General features: G+C 24.7%; 1 protein-coding gene across 1 annotated transcript in view; it reads left to right on the forward strand.

Annotated features, from left to right (window-relative positions):
- Window positions 1–27,449, forward strand: part of LOC114132764 (glycine receptor subunit beta-type 4-like) — a 232,287-nt gene that overhangs the window by 57,195 nt on the left and 147,643 nt on the right. The window contains exon 2 of the mRNA XM_027998323.2: window positions 20,673–20,761. Within this exon, the coding sequence (XP_027854124.1) occupies window positions 20,673–20,761 (89 nt within the window). The remainder of the gene's footprint in view (window positions 1–20,672; window positions 20,762–27,449) is intronic.

Genomic DNA, 27,449 nt, shown 5'->3' on the forward strand with positions numbered 1-27,449 from the left:
TGGTAAGTGAATTTGTTGACTTTTTTGTAAAACCTTAAATCGAGTTTTCTCATTAAAGATATCAAACTTATATAAAACATATCTATAAACACAAAAAATAAAAATGCATTTAAACCTAATTTTCCGATTAGGAAATTTAAGTTAGGGAATTTAACTTTTCCGGTAATTAGTAAGTAATAAGCTCCAAAATTGCTTTTTTAAAACCATGTTTAAACATTAAACAAGTTTAAATATTGTCAAAAAAAATATAGAATATAATATACCCATTTTTTTTCTTAAAAAAACGTAATTTATATTATGTTTGATGTTTTATTACGGCTGATTTTGCTAAATCACTATTTAACTCGAAACACGTTTAATATTATTTCAATGACCGTTATATTTCATAGATTTAAAATATTTTAATATAATTAATTGTTTGAGGTAGTGGCGTTTTGTTACACGCAAATAAAAAAAAATAAAATGGCTCAGTAAAAAAACTTGATGTGGGAAAACCACTGCATTAAAACGTTTGGTTCGTGTAAAAGTATGTTTATAAAGAAAAAAATAATTTTTCTCTTACGTAGTATGCCATTACATTATAGGACGGACGTTTGGTGTTTTTCACAAAAATAAAATAAAAGTTGAAATCGACGGACATAAAGAGAAAGAGGGAGTAAGAGAGAAGTGGGTGTGCACAAAAGTCTCTAAGACGTTTTTCTTACGTTTTAACAACCCGACCAGAAACTACACGACTGAGGTACGTTCGTATTTCTGGCGACACAACACGCCATCACCAAACTCCGTTTTAAACAATATATATCATATAAATATACTCACGCACACACCTCAAGTTTCTCACCGGAACTATACATGTGTGCTGTGTCTTATATTCGTTTCACGAGCTGTGCGCAAATTTATAGCAATCGCGGTCGCTGTAGGGATCACTATATTATTATTATTATTATTATTATACACGCTATGAAAATTGTAAGCACTTTTTTTTTACTTATCTCTTAAGTTTTCAACGAATCGTTGAATCGACCGGTTTTACGACAAAGTGTTATTTTTTCTTATTTTTATATATGTAGCCATGTAGGTATTATATATTGTCAGAAAACTCAGCTTTTAACTAAAAAAAAAAAAAAAACTCTGAGAGTATTTTATGAACATTACTACCCTACCATACGTTGAGAAATGTTCACACTTGAGAGGTCTTCCATAGATATCCAGTAATAAAAAACCATTTAGAACTCATTAATTTTTTGGTTACTCAGTTATGAATATTCGAAATTATTTGTGATAGGTAATAATAGCGATAACACTGATAACTATATGGAGCTAGAACTTTAATGCCATAAAAAATGCAAAAATAAAAAAAATGTATTTTTTAAATAACAGTTATTAATTTTAGTTTTGACGATAATTAATGAATGATAAGATAACTAATATTTTATTTATAGTTATTTATATTAAAGATTTATAAGTGATTAATAAAATGATTTTTAAAAGAGATTTTAAAAGTGTCCTACATTACAAACTGTTGAAAACTTTGTAATAAAAAAAAATAAAAAAAAAAACATTGATTATGAGTATCAAGGTACTACACGTTTTACAATATTATAAAAAAAAACATGTAACATCAAAACCCCATCTTTAGTACACCTTTAACTAGTGATAGACTCTACAGAGGAATTTTAGTCAATTTTAAATTACAAAATAAAAAATATTAAAATACTTTTAATCACTCCATTATCTGCTAGTTTCACCTGCATTCAGTAGTTTATAAATATTATACAATATGTTTTTTTATAATTTCAACAAAATTAGTTAAACTATGATATATTATCATACTTAAATTGAATAATATATATTATGAGATTTGTATATTAATGATATTCTAGTAAAATGCTCCCAGGACAATGGTGCTTTACATGCTATCAAAAATATGATGTTATTATATTCAAATACTGAAAAAATCAACTATAATTATTAAAGTACAAAAATCTATTGTAGACAAGAAGCCACTTTTCTACTTATTTTGTAAGTATTCATCCTTATTTTTTTGACAATACATACTAAATTAATAGCCAACAATATACTGAATCGGCACAAGTGAATAGCGTTCTTTGAAGTACTTATAACATTTTAAATTGTAAAACTAGATATACTTATAGGTAAAATAGATACATACTACTCATATATACTTATTTATTTTTATAAAATCTGTGTGTGTTTATTTTATAATTTACTGGTGGTGAAATCTCGGAGAGATGTTTTTAATAAAATTGTTTTTCTTAAATTTGTCCTATATAAAATTAATTAAACTAAAAAAAATTATTGTTGTTACATTCACAAATTGTTTCAACCAACCAACTATGTTGACAGTAAGAATTTAATTAATGTAATATTTAAAATTCTAAAACTAATTTGTAGTTATCATAAAACCATATGTTTATGTAGTTAAAAATTAAAAGCGTTTATTACTATACCAATCGTTTGATTCTCAATATCAATAAGCCAAAATAGTATGTATATTTTCCAATTACTCAAAAGTATCATAATACTAACAATATATTTTTACACGCTATTAAAATACCATTAGATACGATGTGGAATAAAAGACAAGCTAGAGAATAGAGAGTAAAAAAAAAAAAAATATCTAATATTTTAGTAAATATCAATATTTTGTTATAAATAATTCTACATAATTTATGCTTTATAAAAAATGATCTAACATAATCGGATTTTATCGTAAATCATAATAGCAATTACGAAAACACAAAATGCGACAATAACGTTTAGATTAGTTTATTTTAAAAAACAAATGACTAATAATAATAATAATAATAACAAAAATTTACAGTAATCATAATACTTATGAATCCAAATTATTTTTATTGGTCTATACACCAAGATGAATCAAATAAATAAAAAAGGTTTTAACAATTTTTGAAATATTTTATTCATTTATTTTAGTATTTGAAATTAAAGTTATCATATTTAAAAAAAAAATTTACATTACACTACAAAAGAAAAAAATGTTTGTTGCGATAAAGTAAAAACTTAAAAAATAAAACCATTATTTTTTAAACAAAAATGCTGAATATCTATGTAAACAAATATGTATAGTTAAATAAGTGTACACGGGAAACGAATATATTAATACAATAGCACATGTACACAAAACTAAAAATATTTACATTATAATATCACAAAATGTGTGGGTTTAAATTATTTTCTAAAATGAGACGGTCCAACAATTGTATTGTAATGTACAAAGACGTCTGATGAAATCTTTCAAATAATATGAAATACATACAGGGCTTGTACATAATATGTTATTTTTAATATACACATACCAATTTATAAAAAATAATACTGATGGTTAAAAAAAAATATATATGTATATATATACGTATAAGTCTATGTATAAGACTATAGTAAAATATATCACATGAGTCGAAATGCTATTTGATAATAGTATATACTTATTATATTTAAAGGTTACTTATATCGTATATTATGTATATATTTGATGCGTTTGACATTTGTAAATTATTACAAACGATTTCGGTAAATGGTCAATGGAATCGTGTCATAAAAAATATGGATCTATTATGTAAAAAAATATTATTTTAATAAGCTGTTGTAGTAAAAAAAAAGTTTAAAGTATATGATTATAATATATAATATTATAATGTTGTTTATTACTAAGCATGTTAAACGTTTAGGTTAACCCACATTTTTTCATTTAATAATGAATTTATTGGTATTATGATTTTCGAAATTTTAAAATATACTTAAAGGCGCAATATTGTATAATGCTTATGTTTGTTTTTATTATTTATTAAGTGCCCCTAGGTGAGACAAAGTTTTATATTTAAAATGAGAACTCCATTTTACTTACTTTTAAATTTCAGTAAAAAATTGTTAGAAATTGTTTATGTACAAAATTCAAACAAGATTTTAATTATTTTACTTAACCTAACCTACCTTAAAGAGAGTTTTATAAAAATATAAAATAGATGTAGTATTCTAGTATTTTTTATACTTGTACTAGGTATTTTTAAAGTTGTAAATATTAATACATTAATATTAATTACTACATTTTTAAAATATCCATATCATCACAACCAACTATTCAACTATCATGTAATTGTTATTCTTAGTAAAAAAAAATTAAGTAACTCAAAAATAACTCGTTCAAATCTTATTTTAAATGTTTATATGTTAACGTTTTTAAATATGTATTATTTAATTGATAGTGTACTGAACAAAATAGGGGATGGGGAATTCGTTATTTGAAAAACAGAAGTGTGTATCTTCACAAACTTAGTTAGTAAAAAATAAAAACCAAGAATTTAAAAATATAAAATTATGGTGTTTAAGCATACTTAAAAATTCAAAAAATTAGAATTTTAATAAATTCATCATTAAATGAAAAATGGGAGTGAACGTGCTAGGTAAATCACCCTGTATTTTTATTGATTATGCTTATACTTAAAATACTTATATTTTGATATTTTACAGTATAGTTTTATAATTATATAAAATAAGTATAGTAATATTTATAATAATTAATGATGATTTTTTTAATGCATCATTAACGAATACATGCGATTACGAATGATTCAAAAGCGAATGCATATCACGAAATATCAAACCGGCGAGTACACTTTGAATAGAGTAATTAATATTAAATGCAGTGTACAAAGAAGTAAATAATTAACAAATATGGTGAATCATATTATACACGCTCTAATATCAACGACTCATAATTTATTGTCTCTTATATTTACACTATGTTGGCTGAATGTTTGTCTAAGCGGCTGTGCCGAGACTGAGGAACTCATATCATATTATATAAATATACACAAAGTGGTTTCACTTGTAACAGTGAACACTAATGCATCGTTTTGTCGGTAAGATTTCGTTTTTTTTTGAAAAATGTAAGGTTTTTCAGAAATTTACGCGAGCATGTTTATGCGACGCTGAGCGGGGATTTTTTTACTAGTTTTTTCTTTAGTTTTTTTGAGGACATCTCGTTAATTTTAATTTTAGAATATTTCAAAGCCATATCACGAAAAGAAAAAAAATGTTGAGTATAATAACAATCATAATAATAATAATAATTAATTATGCAGGTAATTATTATTATTATTATAAATAACAAGTTAATTATAATTTTTATAAAAATAAAAAAATGCTTAGGTATCTTGTCATTTATTAATGATAATTTGTCGTTTAGAAGAATAAAGTTTTTATTCTTATCACAATTTTAGTATTTTTTTTTTATTATTCTCGGTACAGCATCAATAATTATATAATTTTATATTTTTAAAATTTTTCAACAATATAATTTTTTTACAGTACCTAATTGTTAGCTTTAACAATAATAAATATTAGTTACATAATATGAGTAAATACTTCAGATTTTTTAAATTAAGTTATCCATACCAATATATTTGAGAAATGAAATAATTTTGTCGATGTTGTCTCTGATCAAAAACTTTAAAGAGGTTGTCGGATATTCCTAGGATTTTCTAGGTTCCATAATATAGTTTTGATAGTGTACAAGGAAAATGTTTGATTGAAAGAAATTCTCCACAGATTTGGCATAGCGTTGGTTCTTTTCTTCGTATAAGATGTCCATGGGACATCTTTAAGTGATCTATACATAGCCTGTTTATAATTACTTCATCTTTCCAATTTAATATGTGGGAGTATATTTTATTTCGCTGAGTTTATTATTAATTAGTGTACGCTGCCATTCGGATTCTCATAAATTGGTATAGTAGGTTCTAACATTACTGTAGATGTTCATAAGTAAGGAATAGGTGCGTATTTCCATCATAGTGTTATTTAGTGATTTTTGAAATACTTGGTCATCTTTCTCATTTTCATCAATTAATTCCACAATGATTTAGAGTTCATATAAATCGTATGTTCTTGTTAATTTTTTCAATGATCTTACTAATTTTATTGTGATTGCTAAGATGCTCAAGTATAAGTTTTACTTATTATTTTTTAAAAATGCTGAGTGCATTTGTACAAATGTTAATAATAGGATTAAGCAGTTGAACGGCAACATGGATTCCCCCGAGAAAAATAGTGTATTCCGCTATATAGAAACTATTATGGTCTAATATTTTTTAAAAAAGAAAAGGATAAACGGTCGTTTATGATGCCAATTGCAACAGTTAAGTTAGTTTTGAAAAAGTCTGTATAGATTTTTGGGTTTGACTGTGAAGAGTAACATTTCATTGAATAAGTTTTTGTATATATTAATGCTTTTTTTTGGGCATAAAATGCTAAACTGGTATCCATAAGAAATATTCGTAACCTGGAAAGGAACTATAAAAAATTAAAAACTATAAATTATTTGTTTATTATTAAAGTATAACGTCATCAAGATATGAGGTTTTTGATAACAGTATTAGAATACAAATTAAATAATATTAATTGAAACGAATATAAATTAAATTAAATTACCTACTTACATAAACATTTAAATTAATTGAACAAGAATAATTGCAATTAAAACTAAGCGCTGTTGATTGCTATTGATAATCGACATCATCATCACTAGAGGGAAATTTTTCAAAAAATTTGCACGACTTACTGTCAAGTAACATCTTACTTGTTGATTCACCTAGTATTGTAAGTTGTAACCCCAACTTGTAACATTTGATGATGTATTTGTTCGAATTATTGTTTTTATTTTTTAAATTATGAGATATACATATGCACCATATTTGACCATATTTTCAGATACTACAATTAATTATACGACTTAAGGAGTGTTTGATATGACAAAAAACATATTTTTTTCAAATATTACTTAATTTTATTGTGTATCATTAAGAAGACACATATTGTGTTGTCTTTGTCTTATAAACGCGTAACACAGTTAAAAAATATTTTGCGCTGGATGGCATTACTCCTTCGATATTTTTATGAGAATTATCAAAATTATAAGTCGCATTGGAAGAACTTTAGCTGTATCATAGCATTTTAATTTTTTTGATAGGTAACATGAATTTAATTAAAGTTATCAGTTTGAGAACTTTAGGTTTTTCATTTAATTATTAAAAATTATTGGTTACAACTATCGAAAAAATTAAAACACTATGTCACAGATAAAATTCTTCCTAAATGCGATAATTTTGTTAATTCTAAAATAAATATTGAGGGAGTAAAGTCATATCGTGCAAAACAGTTTTTAACTGTGTTAGGCGTGCGTGTATACAACAGGGACATCATATGCAGGTGTGGCGTCCTCTTAAACTCATGCGTGTTTTGATACATCTAAATCACAATTTGAATTTGTATTAGTTTTTGAGTTATTATTGTACATCATTTTAAGTATTCCTTTGTAGAAATAATAGTTTAAAAATTAAAGATATTTTTAAGATTTTATTATTTTTTTTATAAATATCATATTATAATTTATAATACGTAATACGTAATATTAATACTTTTTTAGATTTTTCAAATTTTAGACACCATATAATATATCTTTATAAATGATTTTATTAAATTTATAATCTAAAAAATGGTATGTTTCACTCCAAAAACAAATAAGTTGTGTAATAATTATGAAATAAATAAAAAAACCTAAGTATTTGAATAAATGGTATAAAAGTATAGGTATTTAATAATTTCTAAAATCAGAACTTGAATACATGCCCAATTAAAGAGGAAAAATGAGGGAAAACTTGCTTGTTGAATCATCTTGTACAATCGTAAACATGATTATTATTATATAAATAATATTACATATTACATATATTGTTCGCACAAACACGAAAACATTATATTTTATATATTATGTGTAACATACCTACCATTTTCGTTTGTGTAATGTTTTTTTCCTAAATTTATTTTTACCACTCAGCCCCACACCATTATTGTGGTCAATAACATCTCCAAATTATATTAATTATACTGCTCATCATCAAAGTATTGTCGTATTATTTCGCAGTTTTGAGATTAAATGCGCCGCATAACTGGGAGTTGATCCCTTTAGAGCACTTCATATATAACATCTCGGAATTTCCATAGATATTAAAGACATAACATATATTATGGACGAGCCACGCCTTTTTTATACTAACGTTAGCTATTTCAAATGGGGGAAGAGGTTGCAATCGAGGCTATTTTTTGTTAAACATTTTTCTTTTTTTTACATTATACTCATCCCAAGTTGGACGGTCTCGCTTTATATTATTATTATCATCACTGGGAAAAAAGCACCACAGCTAGCTACTGTTACGTTACAGTAATACCTACGGCTATTATTGTAATAACTTAAAAATACCGCTGGTTAAATTTTCCGTAGTTCCTATTCGTTGATTCATAATGGATCATTAGATATTATTATAGATCACCCTGACTTGATTCATTATATACAAGGTAATTCACCAACTATGCTTACCGTGATATCTTCTTTAGTTATGTATTTATTTAAATTATGATTTTTGGAATTTCTAAGTATAGTTAAAGACAGTATTTACAGATAAATAGAGTTACTACACTATTGAGGATTGTCATATGGTGAAACAAAATTATTTTTTTTTTTAAATATAAGCTACCATTTTTAACTAAAAATTGTTAAGCACATATTTGTTTTGAAAAACATGTTATATTAATTTAAGTTTAAATGATAAGTTTTCAAGTACCTATAATAACTAATAAGTAATAATATATTAAAATATATACAATTTTCATCAATTTTATATTTTATTTACTTTCCTTAAAAATATTACCTACATTTTCTTTATAAAATTGCATAATTTATAAAATATTCATTTGAATTACGATTTTAGTGTCCTGTATATACATAAAAAAATTGTTTGCTTGAAAATTTGCATTAAAAATAGTGATTTTCACTTGAAACCAATTGTTTGAATTACCATATGCTACTTCTTAAATTTAAGGCAAACAAAACATAGGTAATAATTTGAAAATATGGTATTTACATTTATTTAAATATACCAAAAATTATAATCTAAATAAATGCATTATTTAAATACAATATGAGGAGAGTACGTATGCTTGATAAATTATTCTGTATATAAACTATTACACGAAAAACATTCGTTAAAATCGCATTTTTGACTATTGAAGCTTAAAAATTTGTATTTGGTGTTAAACTTCTGAAATATTGTTGTTAATTAACTTTGAAGTGTTGAGTGTAATAATTATACAGAATTAAACGCTTTTATAAATCGTGCATAAATGTTGACTGCAACTGTAGTAGTACTTACAATTATATTGATTGTGCGCTTTAATTGTTTTATAACTATTGAATACTTTTTAAATAAAAATTAAGTCCAAAACCAACCAAAAGTGTGACACGCATATTTAAACATATTATCAACACATTCATATTTGTTACTTTTTATTATAAAGTAAACGATGTGCCAACTTGATATTTTTATGATTATAGTAATCTATCATAGTATGATTATTTTGTAAGATAAAATATCTTGTGTTAAATTTTTTAAGCAAATGAACAGTACCGTCCAATTTTTTTTTGAGATTATAGATTATTATAGTTATTACAAACAAAACAATACCTTCTAATACAATTTTATTATAAGTTTATAATATCTTAAACTAACGTTTTATAAATAATGGATATTTTAAGACCTACCTTTTAGACTAACCTTATTTGTGGTTCGTGAATTTATTAGTTTTTTTAAATATCTGAAAAATAGTACAAAAATATTAAAATTCTAAATATTCTTCGGTTAAATTGGCCAATAAAAAGACCTCATCAGTGATTGTTCGATAAGGTGAAGAAAAATATTTGAGATACAGACGAGTCAAAAAGATTGGATTGGGTAGAGAAGTTTGGTGGAAGTATGTAAAAGGTATAATGGCCTGTAAAGCGAAAAAAATAAATATTTTCTACGGAGAGCACCTATAATAATTTATTCTTACATCATACTTTTAATTTATGGTATCGGAAAACTCTTTTAGATACTGTTCAATATCTTATACCGTTATTTGATATTGCATTGTGAATCGTGACATTAAAACGACATCCAATGTAACGGCACAATACTCAGTGAAACATAAGACGTAAATAGTGTTGTAAATTTAACTAAAAATTTAAGTCATCAAAAAATAATGGACCTTTCAGTTATGCGTTCATTTAATTAGGATTTATCAAATTTGCTGGAAGTGGAAGTTAAAATAAATAATATCATACTTAAATGTAAAAAGATTTTATAATTATATTTACTGAACATTGACGTCATTAACTGAATTGTCAACATTACACGTAACAAACATAAGACCTAGTAATTGACTATTTTTACTATTTTACTTCATGTGATGAACTGATGAATATAATGATTACATAAGGTAATATTTTCTTTTACGATAATATAACAGATGAGAGTATAACTCTTAATAAGTGTATATATTTACTTAAAAAAAGTATTATTTGACGTAATAATAAAAGAGGTATTTAATTATTTTTAAATATATTTTTTTTAAAACACATACGATATTTCAAATTACATAAATAAACTTTACATAATATGTTGCTTTTTTATTATAAAATACATATTTAAGAGAACCACAAAGCTTTGAATTATTTTAAAAGTACAGAGTAAATTTTAGTTGAAGTCTAATGAGTTTCACTCGAATGGAAGGCTACCAGATACCAAAGTGTGCCTCTCACTTACGATAATATTGTTGAAACGAAATTATATGTCCCTAAATATTCAATAATAATATGTTAAACTTTAATTGAATGTTATGTCATTAAACAATAATTTCTAATAAATTCGGCTTGATCTATTTAATATCATCATAAATTAAGACACCTACATATACATATTATATTTATACACCAATATATCTTAATGCGTGAATATTACTCAAACAAATATCATTAATAAAACTCATTGTAAATATGAAAATTATAGGTCTATAGTATATACTATATTATATAATACATATTCCAATTTATTTAGTTAGTTATTGAGTTAATAATGACCTGATATTAATCAAATTTATAGTATATATATTTAATATTTATAATATTTTTTTTTTTTTTATTCATAATCTTTAGTTTTTATTTTAGTGCAACCAAAATTACGTATTATAAAATATTATGTTTCCAGTAAATAATTAATATAAAAAGGTTTACCTACCTTTAGATACCACTCTGCCTGTATATTAGGTGTCAAGTGGGTCGCTGCAATGTTTATGTTAAATTCGAATTCAATAATATATCATTGTATAATGTATATGATAAACAATTTTGAGCGGAGATGATCTATAAGCCAATTCCACTAAATTTATTTTGTAAAACATTTTATGGTATTGCTATAAAAGTCATTTGTTTTACTTTTAGTACTTTGATAGTTTAATAAACATTTTCCAAAAATATTACATAAATAATATTGTTAGTATTTAATTATTTTAACAACATACGTTTATACCATATTATAACTAATCATATACCTAACTCCAAATTTAATAACATTTTAATAATGTATCCATATGATATGTACATTAATGAATACTTATGTACTAACTAGATCAAATTTTCTACCATAAACCACCTCAAATTTTCAAAAATTTTACTGCCCAAAAAGTTTTTACACATACATTACTCACACATCATTATTCTATTAAATCAATACGTTTATCGCTCCGCTCAGAATCGAAAATTAAATCAATTTTTACTTTTAATGATAAATTGACAAAACTGATTAAAAAGTTGAATTTTTTGTTGTTGTTAATTTAAAACTTATTTAAAGATAAATTGTCTTTTACTAGATATTTCATTAACCATAATATTTTATATAAAAGCCATCTAAAAATATTAACTATCTTGAATATATTAAAAAATATTGTTTTATTATAATTTTCAGTTTTGGTCACCAAAAATTGACTTAATTGAGTTTATGTTTTCTCGAAAAAGTTATGATTTATTTATATGACTTAGTAGTGTCTGAATGAATTTTGTAAGAGTTACTTCAAAGTGTATGCGTATACATTAAAAGTACTCAATTTTTGTATTACACTATTTAACAAATGTTGATTGATTAAAAATAACAAACTACATTTAATCCTCATATTTTAATAAGATATATTGATAAACAAACTTTTTAAGTAAAAATGATTTATGAAAATATTTATAAAACAAATTACTTATAACTTCCTACGAAGTTAATATATAATTCTTTGATTTATATGATATTAAAATAATAATTTATTATATAGCATCATGAAAATGTGCCAATAAAAAACTTATGTAAAATAGAGAGTATGTTTGACAATGCAGCTATACAAAATGTATAATTAATAATTCAAATTATTTGAGTATCTTGCAGTACAAATGTATAGTATAATGTAAACTCTATGTACCTATACTTTAGTTTGTTATTATAGAGATTGGTATTAATTTTACTTTCATAATTATTATTTTTATTTTTAAACAGATTAATTTATAACAGTTGCATCATTAAATTATAATACTATTGAATAATAATTATAAAATTATTTTATTTATAAAAATAAGAATTTGGGTATAGTATTTTTTTAAATCACTATTATTTAATACAAATAAATAATTCGGTCCTGTATCATTTTGTTGATATGTAGAGTATGTAGAATGTAGCTGAAGGATTAAGATTTTCGGCGAAAAAAAATATTTTCCACCTTTGCGTTTTCGTTGAAAGAGGATAATGGTAAAATAAATTTATAACGGATCAGAAAAGGGATGACAAAGCTTCCATGTCCCAACGGCAAACCTCAACCAGCCTCGACCATGCATTTTATCCTAATTATTAACTAATAAACTCAGAACAGTGATATAATCGACTGATGACCTATATCATATCTTGTTTGAAAACAACACTAATCGTACTTTGACTTTAAACAAATTCCTAGCTGGATGTATTTTATTCACGTGGAAAAAAAAACTAAAACACTTATTCATTTATTTCCAACACATTTATGATTTTTATACTTATCATGGTTTTAAACTATGTATTATCTATATAAACAATTTTGTCATATTGTAAAATTATTTATTTTATATACTTAAATATTGTTAATTAATAAAAAATAAAATAAAAAAGCAAATGTGTATAACTAATACAATTTTCTATTCATACATAGATCTCTAGTAAAATGTTGAAATAATTTATTATTGATTAATGATTTATATTATCTAATCTGAAAAAAAATCTGCACTACAATTTGTTTATTAGAAAAATAGTGATGAATATGTTATTATATACATACCATTACAGTTATTTTTTTATGTACATTTAAAAAAAAAATTGAGCATTATACAGCAATATACTATAATTGTATAATTAACGAAATCAAATATATATCATAGACCAATTAAAACAATGATATAATTAATCTGTAATAGCAATATTATGTAGTTTTGTTGTACAGTATACTGTAAATTAGGGGTCGGAAAGACGGCAACCCGAGGCCGGTGGGCCGCAATTACAATTTATAATTAGTATAAAATATTATGTTATTATTAAAACTTTGTTAATATTTATCACGTTAAATTAATATACTAAACATTGATGAAACTTAAATAAATTAAATTTGATATAACTATAAACTTTGTTTAAAAATAAACTATAAATAAAATAAATAAAATATATGGCCCATGATTTTCTTTTTTGGCCCTTACACCAAAAAGGTTATTGGCCCTCTGCTGTAAATTATAAAAAACATGTTTTATTGAATTTCATGAATACTCAAAATATAAAATTAGCATTTGATGCCTTAATTATTTTTTTCCCAACATTTATTTTGGATAGATAAAAAAATAATTTGACCTTTTTTTAAACATTACAAGAAACCTCTCTATTCAATTTTTAATTCGGCTATGATGTAGATTCTTTCTGGAATAATAATCGTATTATAATATTATTTTATTTTTAATTAATTTTTCATAATATTATTGTACAGATTAAGTTATAAGTATATATTTTTATTTACATAGTAAATTAATCATCGACTTTCTTTATATTTTTTTCTTAAGAAAACTAATTAAAATTTAATTTGAAATTCATTAAAAAAATGTTGTTATTTTTGATGAAGTAAATATTTAAAATGTATTATAAATATGATCAAACCAATTATAGTTATTTTTTATGAATATGAAAAACATAAAACGTAAACAAGTTTGTGTTTAATAAAATAGGTGTTTAAAAATCAACTAATTAATATCATTATAATATTACGTATTCATAAACATATGATAAAATTATGATTTTATTATGTTTGTAATAGATTTATTTTGTATAGACATATTATAGGTATATATAGGTAAACGTATTTGAGTATTTCATTATTTTATAGTGCATTGGATCCATAATGGATTATATTAGATTTTTCGTCTTTAGAAGCACGATAACTCATGGGCAGAACAAAATCGAAATGTATGATTATAAATCGGTCCGATCTTCTACGTATGGTATCCCAGTCAAGATGACCGCCATTTTGAATTTGTCTATGGACCCCTAAAAGCTCGACATAAGGATCCATGCCATTAATTCACGCAAGGACCTATGTCAAGAACACAGGTCAAGGCTATATTTTATGAGTTCTTCTCCTAAAGTTCCGGCTGTTTTTTTGTCAAATTACATCAGAATCTAGATTCTTAAATTATTATCAAACTTCGGGGATACTAAAATAGATATTATTTATTTATTCATAATTGAGTAAAAAAATATGAACATTTATTGAGTAGCATATTATACGATACAAATAAGAAATTTACATTGTGATAAATATATAAAATAAGTTCGTGAACAATAAACAAAAATTAAAATATACTTTACATAAAACAAAATTAACATTATATTTAAACTTAAGTTATGAAAAATGCTTTGACCGTACGCTATTAATATTTCAATTATACGATTATTGCACATATTTATTATTTATTGTTCGTAAGTATAATATAATGCGATTATTAAAAAATAATATTCTTTTAGTTGAACTTTATATTCTACATAAGTACAAAAACAATCATTTAAGTACCTATTGCTTTTATATTTTTTTAAATATTTCACGTATACATCAAATCTAAGAAATAATATAAAGCAAAACAATATATGTACAAGGTCAGTGATACAATATTGTATATGTTATGAGTTAATAGTATGCGACGTCGGAAAATCATCATGAAAGTAAGGAACCAATAATTATGGATAACGCATGTATTTAGTAGGTATATACGTAATAAATTATGTAACATGATATGATGATAATAAATAAAAAAATAAAAAAACTAAGAACAAAGATTTATCAGATTTTGTTTTAATGTAATATATAGAGTATGATTGTTAACTTCAGACGTTTCTTTATTTTGATATGAATTTTACAACACGAACATAGGTAGTGGTTTAAAACTTTAGATATAGTTACAATTTTTTTCAATTCAAAGTAAAAATTTAAATTTATTTAATTTAGTTTGAAAATAGATTAATAGAATAGATACAAACGATATTAATAATGTATCAGAAAACTTAGAAGGACATATTTTTTTTCGATTAATCAATATTTGTTCATTTATTTTAGTTTAAGTGCGTCCAAATGTAAACAATAATTTTAAAAGTGTTAAATGAAAAATCTAATAAAAATATATATATATATATATATATATATTTATCCATTTAGTTCGCAGTAAACATGATTAGAAGGAAATTTGGAAAAAGAGAGTGTGTCATTGGGTGATATAAAGAGGACAATATTCGTTTTTATCAAGATGGTATTTTTTGTTTCTTTTTAATCCAATTATTTACGTGGTTGACATCTTTTTGTGCAATACAAACACAAAAAGCTTCAAAGTTCTTAAATAAACACTTTGCAGGGAAAACCTAAATTCAAAGGTCGGCCACTTAAATATAAAATAGAAATAATTCTATTTGTACCAGTTATGGAATATAAACGGTTATTAGATAAGATTTGCCTAAAAACGAGAAATCAACGTTGTAATTAAATTGTTTAAAAAAAAGAAAAAATGTCACAAATAGAAATATTAAATTCAAGTTTTAATTTTTTTATTTACTAGCATAATATAAGCAAATAATGATAAAATAAATTCTGTAACGTAATTTGTATACGCTCGCTGTAGCTTTGTAGTACAAGTTTTTGTTGAATCGTAAAGACATTTGTACGTATTCACTATTTATATTTTATTATAATATTTCTTAGCATAGGCGTCAATGAAAATAAATTATACATTATTATCTTAAACTGTTACAGTAATATAATTATTAAGTTGTCCATTGGCAAAACATTAAATAAACAATAATAATAATGACATACTCGGCCATGCTATAAAATTCAGAACCGTTTGATATTTTCCAAACTCATAATAAATGTTTGTGCTTACCTAATATTTTCCAAACTACTGCAGCTGATATTTAGGGTTTTCGGTCTTTGGATACTAATATTGTTTTTGCCTCTCTTTATAAAAGTTAATTAACAACAAAATAAATAAATTTAACACCTACATATTATATAATTATAAATTTAAAAATAAAGAAAACTAAACATTTTATCATATTTTACTTTAAAAGTATAGGAATAACCAAATATTTATAAATTTAAAAGGTAAGCATAAATATTAAACATAAATTGTTAATTAAGTTAGAATATTTAGAGAATAATCTTGGGTCATAATAATGGCCGAAATATAATAATCATATTATTTTAATATTCATGTATAATTTTTAAAGCAAACGTATTCTTATAAAATAGTGTAATCTAGGCGATTGTGTCCAACACACTAAAAAACATCACTAATTATTTGTTAGTTGTTTGAGATAAATCATGTGGAATCGCAATTGTTAAAAAATTAATTTGTTTTAATGTAAGTATATTATCATGTTCTCAGCAGTACTGCGATTATAAAGTATTATGTAATAATATTATATTATTGTGTCATACCTATACTAAATAATATTATTATACGTTGTGTATTGCATAATATTACAATTTTGTGTACTCATAACCTCTTACCTACCAGAGAAGTAGAAGGAACGTATCGTTGGAAAGTTAAACGACGTTGAACAAATTAAATTTCGTGGTTCCATAATAAATATAATAACGTCATTTTACGTTCTTAAAAATACGCGAGATGTTTTGCCAAAGAACAAATTTTTGCTACGTACGATAATATTATACATGGCGCACGCACAAACACAAAATAATAATAATATTGTACACTCCCGAGCGCGTATTCCGTTAAATTGCATACACGAGACGCCGTGTGTTCACCAGTTATATTAATAAGGCGTGTGTATTAGTGTAGATAAGGTTGTGTGTGTGTTTTCATGATAACTTTATGGTCCAAACATGGTTTTAAATTCCCTGCCGAGAGTTTACAGCTGATGACACCATCATTAACGACGATCGTTCTAAATTATATCGTATCATTTATAAAGATATTTTTTTAATGTGTATGAGTTTTGCAAGATAATAATTTCACATGCTTGTTTAGAGAAATTTAATTTTGGAGCAGAATTTTTTTCAATTTTTATCGATATAAAATCGTAAAAATAGTGACACATTAATTAACGATTTTGTTTATCGTACAAAAATATATGATTTATGTCACATGATTCTATGATAAATATCAATAATATAAAATAACGATTATATTATCATTAACAATTTGTATAATAAAGGGTGGGGCATTAATAAAACGGCCGACTTTCAAAGTTAAATAAAAATATGAATACATTATCAATTTATCATAATGAAATACATAACTTGCCATTTAGTTTTTATAATTATGTCTTCAAGATTCTTGAGTCAAGATGATGACTATCTCTATTCAAGTACTCTTCTAACCTAATTCGTTTATTTCCACTCTATGGTGTATCAATTTTAGAGGTGTTTTTGCGACTTCTTCTTGAATTTTGTTGTAGACTTTACTTTTTAAATATCCCCACAGAAAGAAATTACATGTTAATAAAATATCAGATGATTGTGGCGGTCAATAAATAATACTATTGTTTTGGAAATAATACGATTTACAAAAATCTATTCAATAGTATTCATTAATATTCGAATTGTGTAAGATGGCGTGCCATCTTGTTGAAATTAAAGTTTATCATTTTGAAGAAACTTTGTAAGTTCAGTGATCAAAATATTATTGATCATGTGGACATGATGATTTAAAGTAACAGTTGTTGACAGTCCATTTTCGTCGTTAAAAAAATACAGGCCAATAATGCTATAATGTGAAATTGCACACTATATAATTATTCAAGGGTGGTAGTCCTTTGGGCGAAGGTAATAATTTTTACCAAAAAAATAATAGTCCGTTTGGGCGACTATCATTTGTCCTGTTTGAGCGAGTGAAATTATTTTTACCTGTGCGAGGTAAAAACCGGGTGACAGATACTGATGATATTATTGCTAATCGTTATTAATCACTATAATCAATTATAAATTATTCTAAACTGTACTATAATTATATTATATGCAATTTTATTTCTAATTGTTTACTTATTATTAATTATTTATATGTAATATGATTTTTGACTAATTATTTATATTTTAAAGGATTTTTGACTGTAGATTACTTATATTTTATATGATTTTGTTTAATTAATTGTTGAGGGTATATTATAAGCATTTTCATTAACTTCAAACGGTATTTTTCATTGAACATTTCTCACCCAAACGGTAGTTTTAGTTGAATAAACCCTCGCCCAAACGGTATATAGTTATTCGCCCAAACAGACTATATTTTGGGTCGATTTGCCCAAATGGTCTACGTCCTTATTCAATCGCTGTGTAAAGGTGAATTTGGTGAGGGTTTTCTCTAGACTAATAATGACAATTTTGTTATTTACCATAAACATAACCATCAAAATGGAAATGTACTTCATCAAATATCCATACATTATGTATAAAGCTTTCGTTCTCATCCGTCTAGGTTAGAATTTATCAACAAAAAGTTGTGCAGTTATAGAGATCTGCAGGTTTTAATTTTAGAACCACCTGTACCTTATACACGTGAAAGTTTAGATTGCTTTGCAAAATTTGACGTAAGCTTCTACATGATAAATTTAACGGTAATGCACATTTTCATGCAGAACGTCTTGGACTCTTTATGAAAGCGACCCTAATATAAATGACGTTTTAAGGTGTAAGAATGGTTTTTTCTTAAATAGTTTATTTTTAATGCTTATTTCGTTTTTTTAAAGTTAGTTATACATATTCTAATAGAATTAGCTAATCTTAATCGAATTATGCCATTTAAGGTTAAAATTAAGATAAAATTATATCCCATATTTCTCATTATTTTAGTAAAACGATTTTATCGCATAAACCCGTTATTCACTCTTCCACTGTTACATATTTACTTAAATATTATATATTATCTTTAAACTAGTGGTTTGCATGGTCCCATCGAAATTTTCTAGCCCGGTACTTATATTAAAAAAATATTGAATCGTCGGTTTGAATAGTTCAATATTTTCAGGAGTAATTTGGTCCAGTCCTAAGATCAAATGCATACTTTTTAGTTTTGTCCGGTTTCAAAAAAAAAAAAAAAACGGAAATATTGTTCGATCACGGTAGGTACTTAAAATATAAATAATATATTATTATGAAATATGACTAATATGCATACAAATAAAACAAAAACTCACCAAATAAAAATTTTAAACTTATATAACAATTATGTATATATAATATTAAAGTGATTATACTGATTAGTTATGACTTATGACTTAATAACAGATGTCTGTAAATTATCATCAGCTAGCAGCTGTCAGATGTGAAAGTCAAAGGATAGATATAATTTTTATTTATAGAATTTATAAAACGTAATTATGACACTTATACTAAATATAGCTACTATATTATGTATATATTGTATTAATATTGATTTGAGTGTGTTACATGTTCAAAAAATGAATTGATAACAATTTTGATTTTACATACTGTGTTTGTGTAATAGTGTGTAGTGAATACAAAATAATCCCTTCATACAAGCTAAACTGAAGGTACTAAACTGAGGTTTTCCAATTAATTAAATTTTTTTCCACTATTGTTTTTATCGGACCAATGGTGTTCAATCCGAACCCAACGATGTAGGATGCAGTTCGCTACAGTCCGATATAGTCTAATATAAAAAGAATCATATGATCCGGTCTGTGCTATTACTGACTGAACCGTACGGTCCGGTCCATAAACTTTTACGGTCAAAAATGTTTCAAGATCGAACCAACAGTCCGGTCATAGTCTACTCTATTAAATTTAATTAAATTACTGGTCTGGTTCGGTCTAAAAATAATACATAACTATAGATTCAGTCCAAATCTAGTCTTTCGTTTAACTTTTAAGTGTGGTCCGGTCCCAATTAAGTCCTATGTTAAAATTTGAAGCCCGGTCTAGTTCCTGAAATAACGGAGCGTGTAGAACACTACTTTGAACTAATAAAATTTAGTAAAAATTCTAATCTTAATAACTACTGAGAAAATCTATTTTTAAAATTGGCTATTTCAGTGGTCTACTCTGTAGCTAACGGCCATCAGTCATCACCATACATACAGTTTTATCGAAATAAATATAAATTTAAATTTATAGACCTACAACCTAACTAAAAATGTATTTTGTAAATACTTATGATTTGATGGATTGTTGTTTTGTACTGTTTGCAGATACGGTGCAAAAATGAATCATCTCCAGATACTAGACAGTTTGCTGAAGAAAAACTACGATAGACGAGCAACGCCGACGAACCACTTGAGTGAGTACGCGTGCATGCGTCGTAGAGCGTAATCGTAAATGAATGACGTCATAATAAAATTAGTACTAGGTTTATTTACTACTGGTATGTTTTTAATTTTATCATAGTTTTAAAAATTTTATTTGTAAATTCTAAGAATCACTTCATATTGGTAAAAGATATTTATATTTATTAAGTCTGAAAGGATCGGTTTTTATAAATAATTAATTTTAGAAAAAATCTAGTTTATTTTTTTATAGAACCTCAAAAATTAATTATTACGTCAACTTAAATTAAATACCTATTCATTGGAATAAAAATTTACTAAAAATTAAATATTTTTTTTAAAAATATTTAGGCTCTGTTTTGTGTTAATTATAGGCATTATAAACGACTGACATTTTTTATAGTATTTTCGATTTATATAAGATACTATTTATTGCTTTTTGGATAAAAAGCTTGCAATTCTAATAATAAATAAAGTTACTCGTAAGTTTTTAATAGGCTCACAATATCTTTGTATAAGCATTTAAAATACACATTTTTACAAAATGTATTAAAATAACAAACATTTTAATATTTTTGTAATTAAATTCAAAAAATATTAATCATAGAAACTTAAAATATAACACCAATTCTTAACTTATCATTTTCTACACTCATTACAATTATCAAAATATTATGTTTAGATTAATTTTGATCTACTGTCTACTTATAGTTTGTAATTTATTACTATAATAGTAAAATAAAACTTACTGAATAATAATATATTACGATTAAATATAATATACCTTCTGTATAACGAGATATACTAACTTTTACAGAATAGTTGGCAAATCGTTTAGGTATTATCTACTTTTTTATTTTGCATAAATTATTTTATATTAACGAAAATAAAAGTTTACGCTAGATACCACATCATTTAACGCTTCTAATTTCAGTTTCACAAAATGAATAATTTTATTTTTGATGAAAAAATATTTTAAAATGCTTTGAATTTATTTAATAATAATAATAGACTAACAAAAATGATATACTGTGTATTTATTAAAAAAGCCAAATAGGTATTAATTTTATAATTAAAATACAAATGTATACATTATTGATATAATGATGGTATAATATTATTCTACATTTTTTTTTAAAAATATTTCAAAAAACAATAGTTAAAGGTTAGATTTACGTAAAATATAATGTACTGTAATATTTAAAAACATTAAAATTTCATGCAAAATATATAATAATTTAGGTTTTTTGTATCCTAAACACAATTTTTTTGTATCCTAGCTATTATAAATACAAAAAAAAAATAATAATAATGCATATAATTTGAAAAGTATCTTAGACTAATAATGCCATAAACTTAAATATGATTAATATAGGTAATCTGTAGATCGTCAAAAATGATTATTCACACAAAATGTTTAACACGTACTAATTTGAGCGTCGAGTCCCCTAATCTTTCCGGAAAACTGGGCAATGGTTATAATTACGTGACGACGTGAATACGACTGTTTCTACAAATACTTTAAAGAAATTTACCTGATTTTATGATCAACTACCACTGTAATTTCTGTAGTGTAGTATAGAAGGATACATTTCTGTTCCTAATTATGTATTGGAATGCCGTTTCGTCGATGGCTGTGACGTGTCGTTAATACGAGTTCTAGTCTCTGTAGTCTGTATAGTGTACGTATAATATGATACTTCTATCTCGATGTAATAGTCAAAGTTTTGAGAGCGCGTGCGAAATAACATTATAATATAAACACAGGACAAGCGAGCCGATCTATATAATAATATATTATGTACAGAGTGATGTATATTGAAGATATCGCAAGTTCAAATGTTATTATTACAGTTTAAAACAATCCGATATTCCGATCATTTTATACCTACATATATAAAATTACATATTATACTTCTGGCGTATACGTACATTGTACAAAGTGTATGAGTAGGTACTTTCGTGATTTCAAATGAGTATGTTTTGTTGACATTTAAATATAATTATTCGTTTCGTATTCGTTTGTGGCCGGATAATCTAAACCACCATAATTTCCGCCATCCAAACGCTGCCACAATATACATGCAACCCACACACATAGTAATAATATAGTATTATAATATAACTTAGCTCATGACATTACACTGTACGACAGGGAAATCGTATTGCATATTAAATGTGGCAGAATAATTTACAAACATACACGTCGCAAGTTACGTACAATATTATATAATTATACACACTAACCAAAATACAAAACTACCTGTAGTACAGTGTATAGTATAATTTTCCATCGTTAGCGTATCGACCTATACATTTTTAATTTCATAATTTGAAGCAAAACACATGTATCTAAATGTTTTATTTAAATACAAATATGTTCAGGGAAATTATTAGTCATGATCATTTAAATAAATCCCTTTGTAATTTGTACGAATTTAGGGTATATATTATTAATTAGTGTGTATAGATTTAACAAATATCCATCTACAATTTATACTTGTATATGCTCGTACATATTATTATATTATATACGTTTATTAGAAATTAACACTCAATTGGTATTATTTATTTCAAATAACAATAAATTTGTTAAAAATATTTATTTTACAAAACTTTAAATCGTTACAAGATATACTATTTTTGGAAAAAAATTGTGTTTTTTTTTAAAACTTTATTATGTTTATTATTATTATTATTATTAACATACATTTTTAATTTCATTTTTCAAAGCAGAATATTATTTAAAATAATTGGATCTATACAAACCAAATTTCAGATAAGTAGTATATTATTAATTATAAATTTATATATATAAACTTTAGAAGATCATTAGAGTATTGGACCAACAATTTACTAAAAACCTCATTCCATTTTGTTCATTTAAAATTGAAATACTTAAAAAACCCATTCACAAACGATTTGTTCAAAATTCAACTTTATGTTTAGAAAAAAATATTTAGCATTAGAATATATAAAGTATAGAATTAAAAATAATTACACAATTCAATAAAATAAAAAATAATAATAATATTATTGTTAATAGTTTTTAGAACACTGAGTATATTACGTTAAATGTATCACCTAGTGTATATATATCTTGTTATATACTTATATATATATATATATATAAACAACATGATATTTTCCTAATAAATAGGTACATGCTGCGCACATAATGATATATACTATACACACACTACCGATTTAAATACATGTAAGTATAAGTAATATAACACACATGCGTACCATAGCTGTTATTTTTAACACTTGTTCGATAAAAATACGTTTATTTTTCGTTATACTTTTTTCTCGTTTACGACGAGCAGGACACATATATATATACATATTATATTTTATATACACCTACCAACCTCGGGTACTTAGTATGGTTTTTTTTTCGCGTCATCCGACATCGTAGAACACAATTTATGTTACAAGCACAAGTCGCTACGGAGTCTTATCGCAACGCCGGTTAACCGCAACTACCACGTATTATATACTTCTACTAGAGTGGTGCCAATCGTTAACGTCGCTAATGGAGTTTACTCCCACTTTCCATTGTGCCCGTCTCCCTGAACACTCGTTTTTCAATGGCGCAGCCAGTTAGTTTTTATATATTTATATATAATAATATATCGAAGAATTCTTTTATATTATGTATTGAACAACGTTCGTCTTATTAAATACTTGCTAGCTACGAAATTAAGCATAATAAATATAAATATATTTAAATAAATTATATACCATATTTTGCGTTTTCATAATATGTATGAGCAATGCCAACGAATTGATAGAGGTTTTTCATCTGTCGGTAACAATGAATATAGGTTTATTAATAAGTTAGGTTAGAAAATCAAAAAGCATAAACACAAAAATATTTGACACTATTTTATTGTAAACAATTTGCTTTTTGGAGCATAAGTGAAAATAGTAATAAAATAATGAAATATTAACCGTATGTAAATGTGTACATATTTATATTTAATAATAGCTGTGATAAGATACACACTCAAATCGTATTAAATACTTATACGTTGTAGCAACTTCATCGTTTTAAGTTTTACGTTAAAAAAATATATAGAATGGTGTATTTGCTGTGTAATTTGTTGATAAATTCAATGGACATAAAGAATTAATTTATAAAAATGTTATAACATTATTAATAAAGGAGTTGATGTGTATTTTTATGTATCAGTTTCCTAATGAGCAGTGTGAGCAAACATTATTTCACCGTTAATACCCACGTAAATATATAATATATCTTATCGTTGCTGATTCAGGAACTGTTGGCTTTATAATTTACAGCTAAATATATACGTATTATTGGTCTTCACTGACAATCGAACACAGTCTTTCACGATTATAACTTACAGATAGGTTAATAATATATTAGTTAATAATATATTAACTGATTACGTTCTGCGTATAAGACGAGTATCGAAGTAAAAATTCGTCTACATAAATATGTAAATATAGGTACGCGCTAAATAAATTTTTTTCAGCACAAATTCATCTAAACTTAAAACTATAATATAACAATATAAGTTGACTATTTGACATGTCTTTTTTGTTAACTTTAAAAAGTAGTATTACGCTTTTGACTGAAATTAAAAATATAAAATATATAATTTATTTATAATTGAATGACCATAATTTCTAAAAGTACAGTAATACAGTATAAAAGTAATTACACAACAAATTATAATAGAACAACTTTAAAGAATAAACAATAATTATATAATTAAAAAAAAAAATAAACTAATACAAATTAATAATCAGATGGTTGGAGTAGGTAATAATAATAATATAAAAGCCCTAAAAGAAGCTTAGTTGCTCATTTTGTAGATGTATAATATGACAAATATTATGATTGCAACTATAATTATTGATATGAAATGGAATAACTGAACAATAAAAGCAGAATTGGATCTAATGGAGTGAGATGAATTCTAAAATTTATTTGGAAAAGGAAAAAGAGAGAATCCACTCTTCCGTTAATTAACTTATGCAAGAACATTGAATTGGTTTCCACTCTTCTATCTACTTAAAATTAATTCTGAGCTTATCCATTACCAGACAATAATAATGTGAAGGATGAGGAATTAAAAAAACTAAAACTGCTAACAAAAACGATTCTGTACTCACTCTAAGTGGAAGGAATTATCAACTGCAAAGGGGTCACAGAGAATGGAAAAGTACTCCATACGAGACATCAAATGAGAGAACAGTATACAGCTAAAAGAGAACTTGAGCTTGATTTCTTTTGACATAAGTGTAACAAAAACTAATGTCTTAAATGCTTTACAGCAAATAAACTCGATATAGGAATGGAATTAAAGATCAAGTTTAAAAATAATATCTACGTAATCTACTCGACATAATCTTTGAACCATCAATCTATCAAATAGTTGTTCTACTACTAGTAAAATACATGGATTGGAATTTTTCTAAATATTTTAACTTTAAACTAATAGTGTAAAAAAAAAATGAATAAAAATTCAGCAGTTAGATTGGTAATTGAAAAAAATACGGTACAATGAATAAAAAATATAAATGAAATCTATTAAAACTTAATTTTCATAATCTAAAAAAGTTTATTCTTTTGAAAATGCTGAGTGTGCATTTTTAACTATTAAATGTTAAACTGAAAATACATAGAAATGATGGTTACTATTTATTACCACAATTAGTATGTTTAAAATCATAAAAACCTTTAGAACACATTATATGTCTTGCATTTGCACCCATGAATACAATGAGACACTTCAAAATTTTATTACCATAAAATTATTAACGCACTTGTTTGACTTGTGTTATATGGTTATTATAAATTATAAAAAAAGTGTCACTTTGATACAATATATATATATATTTATTAGGCTGCTATGAAGAATATTAGGATTGAAATTATTCGATTTGTAATTATAAGATATAAGTAAGTACCTATGCGTGTTTTCTATCTGTACGCATTTTATGGACTATTAATCGAGTAAATAACTTGACATTGTGAATCTATCAACGAAAAATATAATAGCTTTTTTCACTTAAGTTAACAACCAAACTTTCAATAAATATTACTGGAAATTTAATGAAAATTATTCGAAACGCAAAGATTCATGAGATATATATTATATAAATTAAAGGCGGTTATATTTAGTTTATAGATCTTAACAGTTTATTGTCAAAAACATTTTTGGTGACATTAATTTACAAACAACGATTTCAGACAAGCAACTTTATATTATATTATATACACTGACTATATTATAATAATTGTCGTTTGCTGAAACATCGCTATAACAGTTTAACACAATGTGCTAACGAGTTTTTACATAAAATTCACGAATATTTCGGATACAATTTCTAGCGAATTAACTCTAATGAATTCATTTCAATTTTTAAACTTTATAATGTTGTACGACGAATGCAGCGAGTTTAATAATGTTCATGAAAAGACAACGGCAAAATATCTCAGTCACACGGTCTATATTTTGGTTAGCATCAAGAGTATTTATAAAACACGCTTTAAACCTAATTATTTTAATTAAAACAAGTATATATATATATATATATATATAAATATAAAAATCTCTAACAAAGTTAAACATTCACATTTCATACGACATTTATTGATAATAACACAATATAATACTATTACCATGATACTTATAATAATAACAACCATAATAATATGGATAT

Source organism: Aphis gossypii, chromosome 2, assembly GCF_020184175.1.
Source record: "Aphis gossypii isolate Hap1 chromosome 2, ASM2018417v2, whole genome shotgun sequence".
NCBI classification, from domain to species: Eukaryota; Metazoa; Arthropoda; class Insecta; order Hemiptera; family Aphididae; genus Aphis; species Aphis gossypii.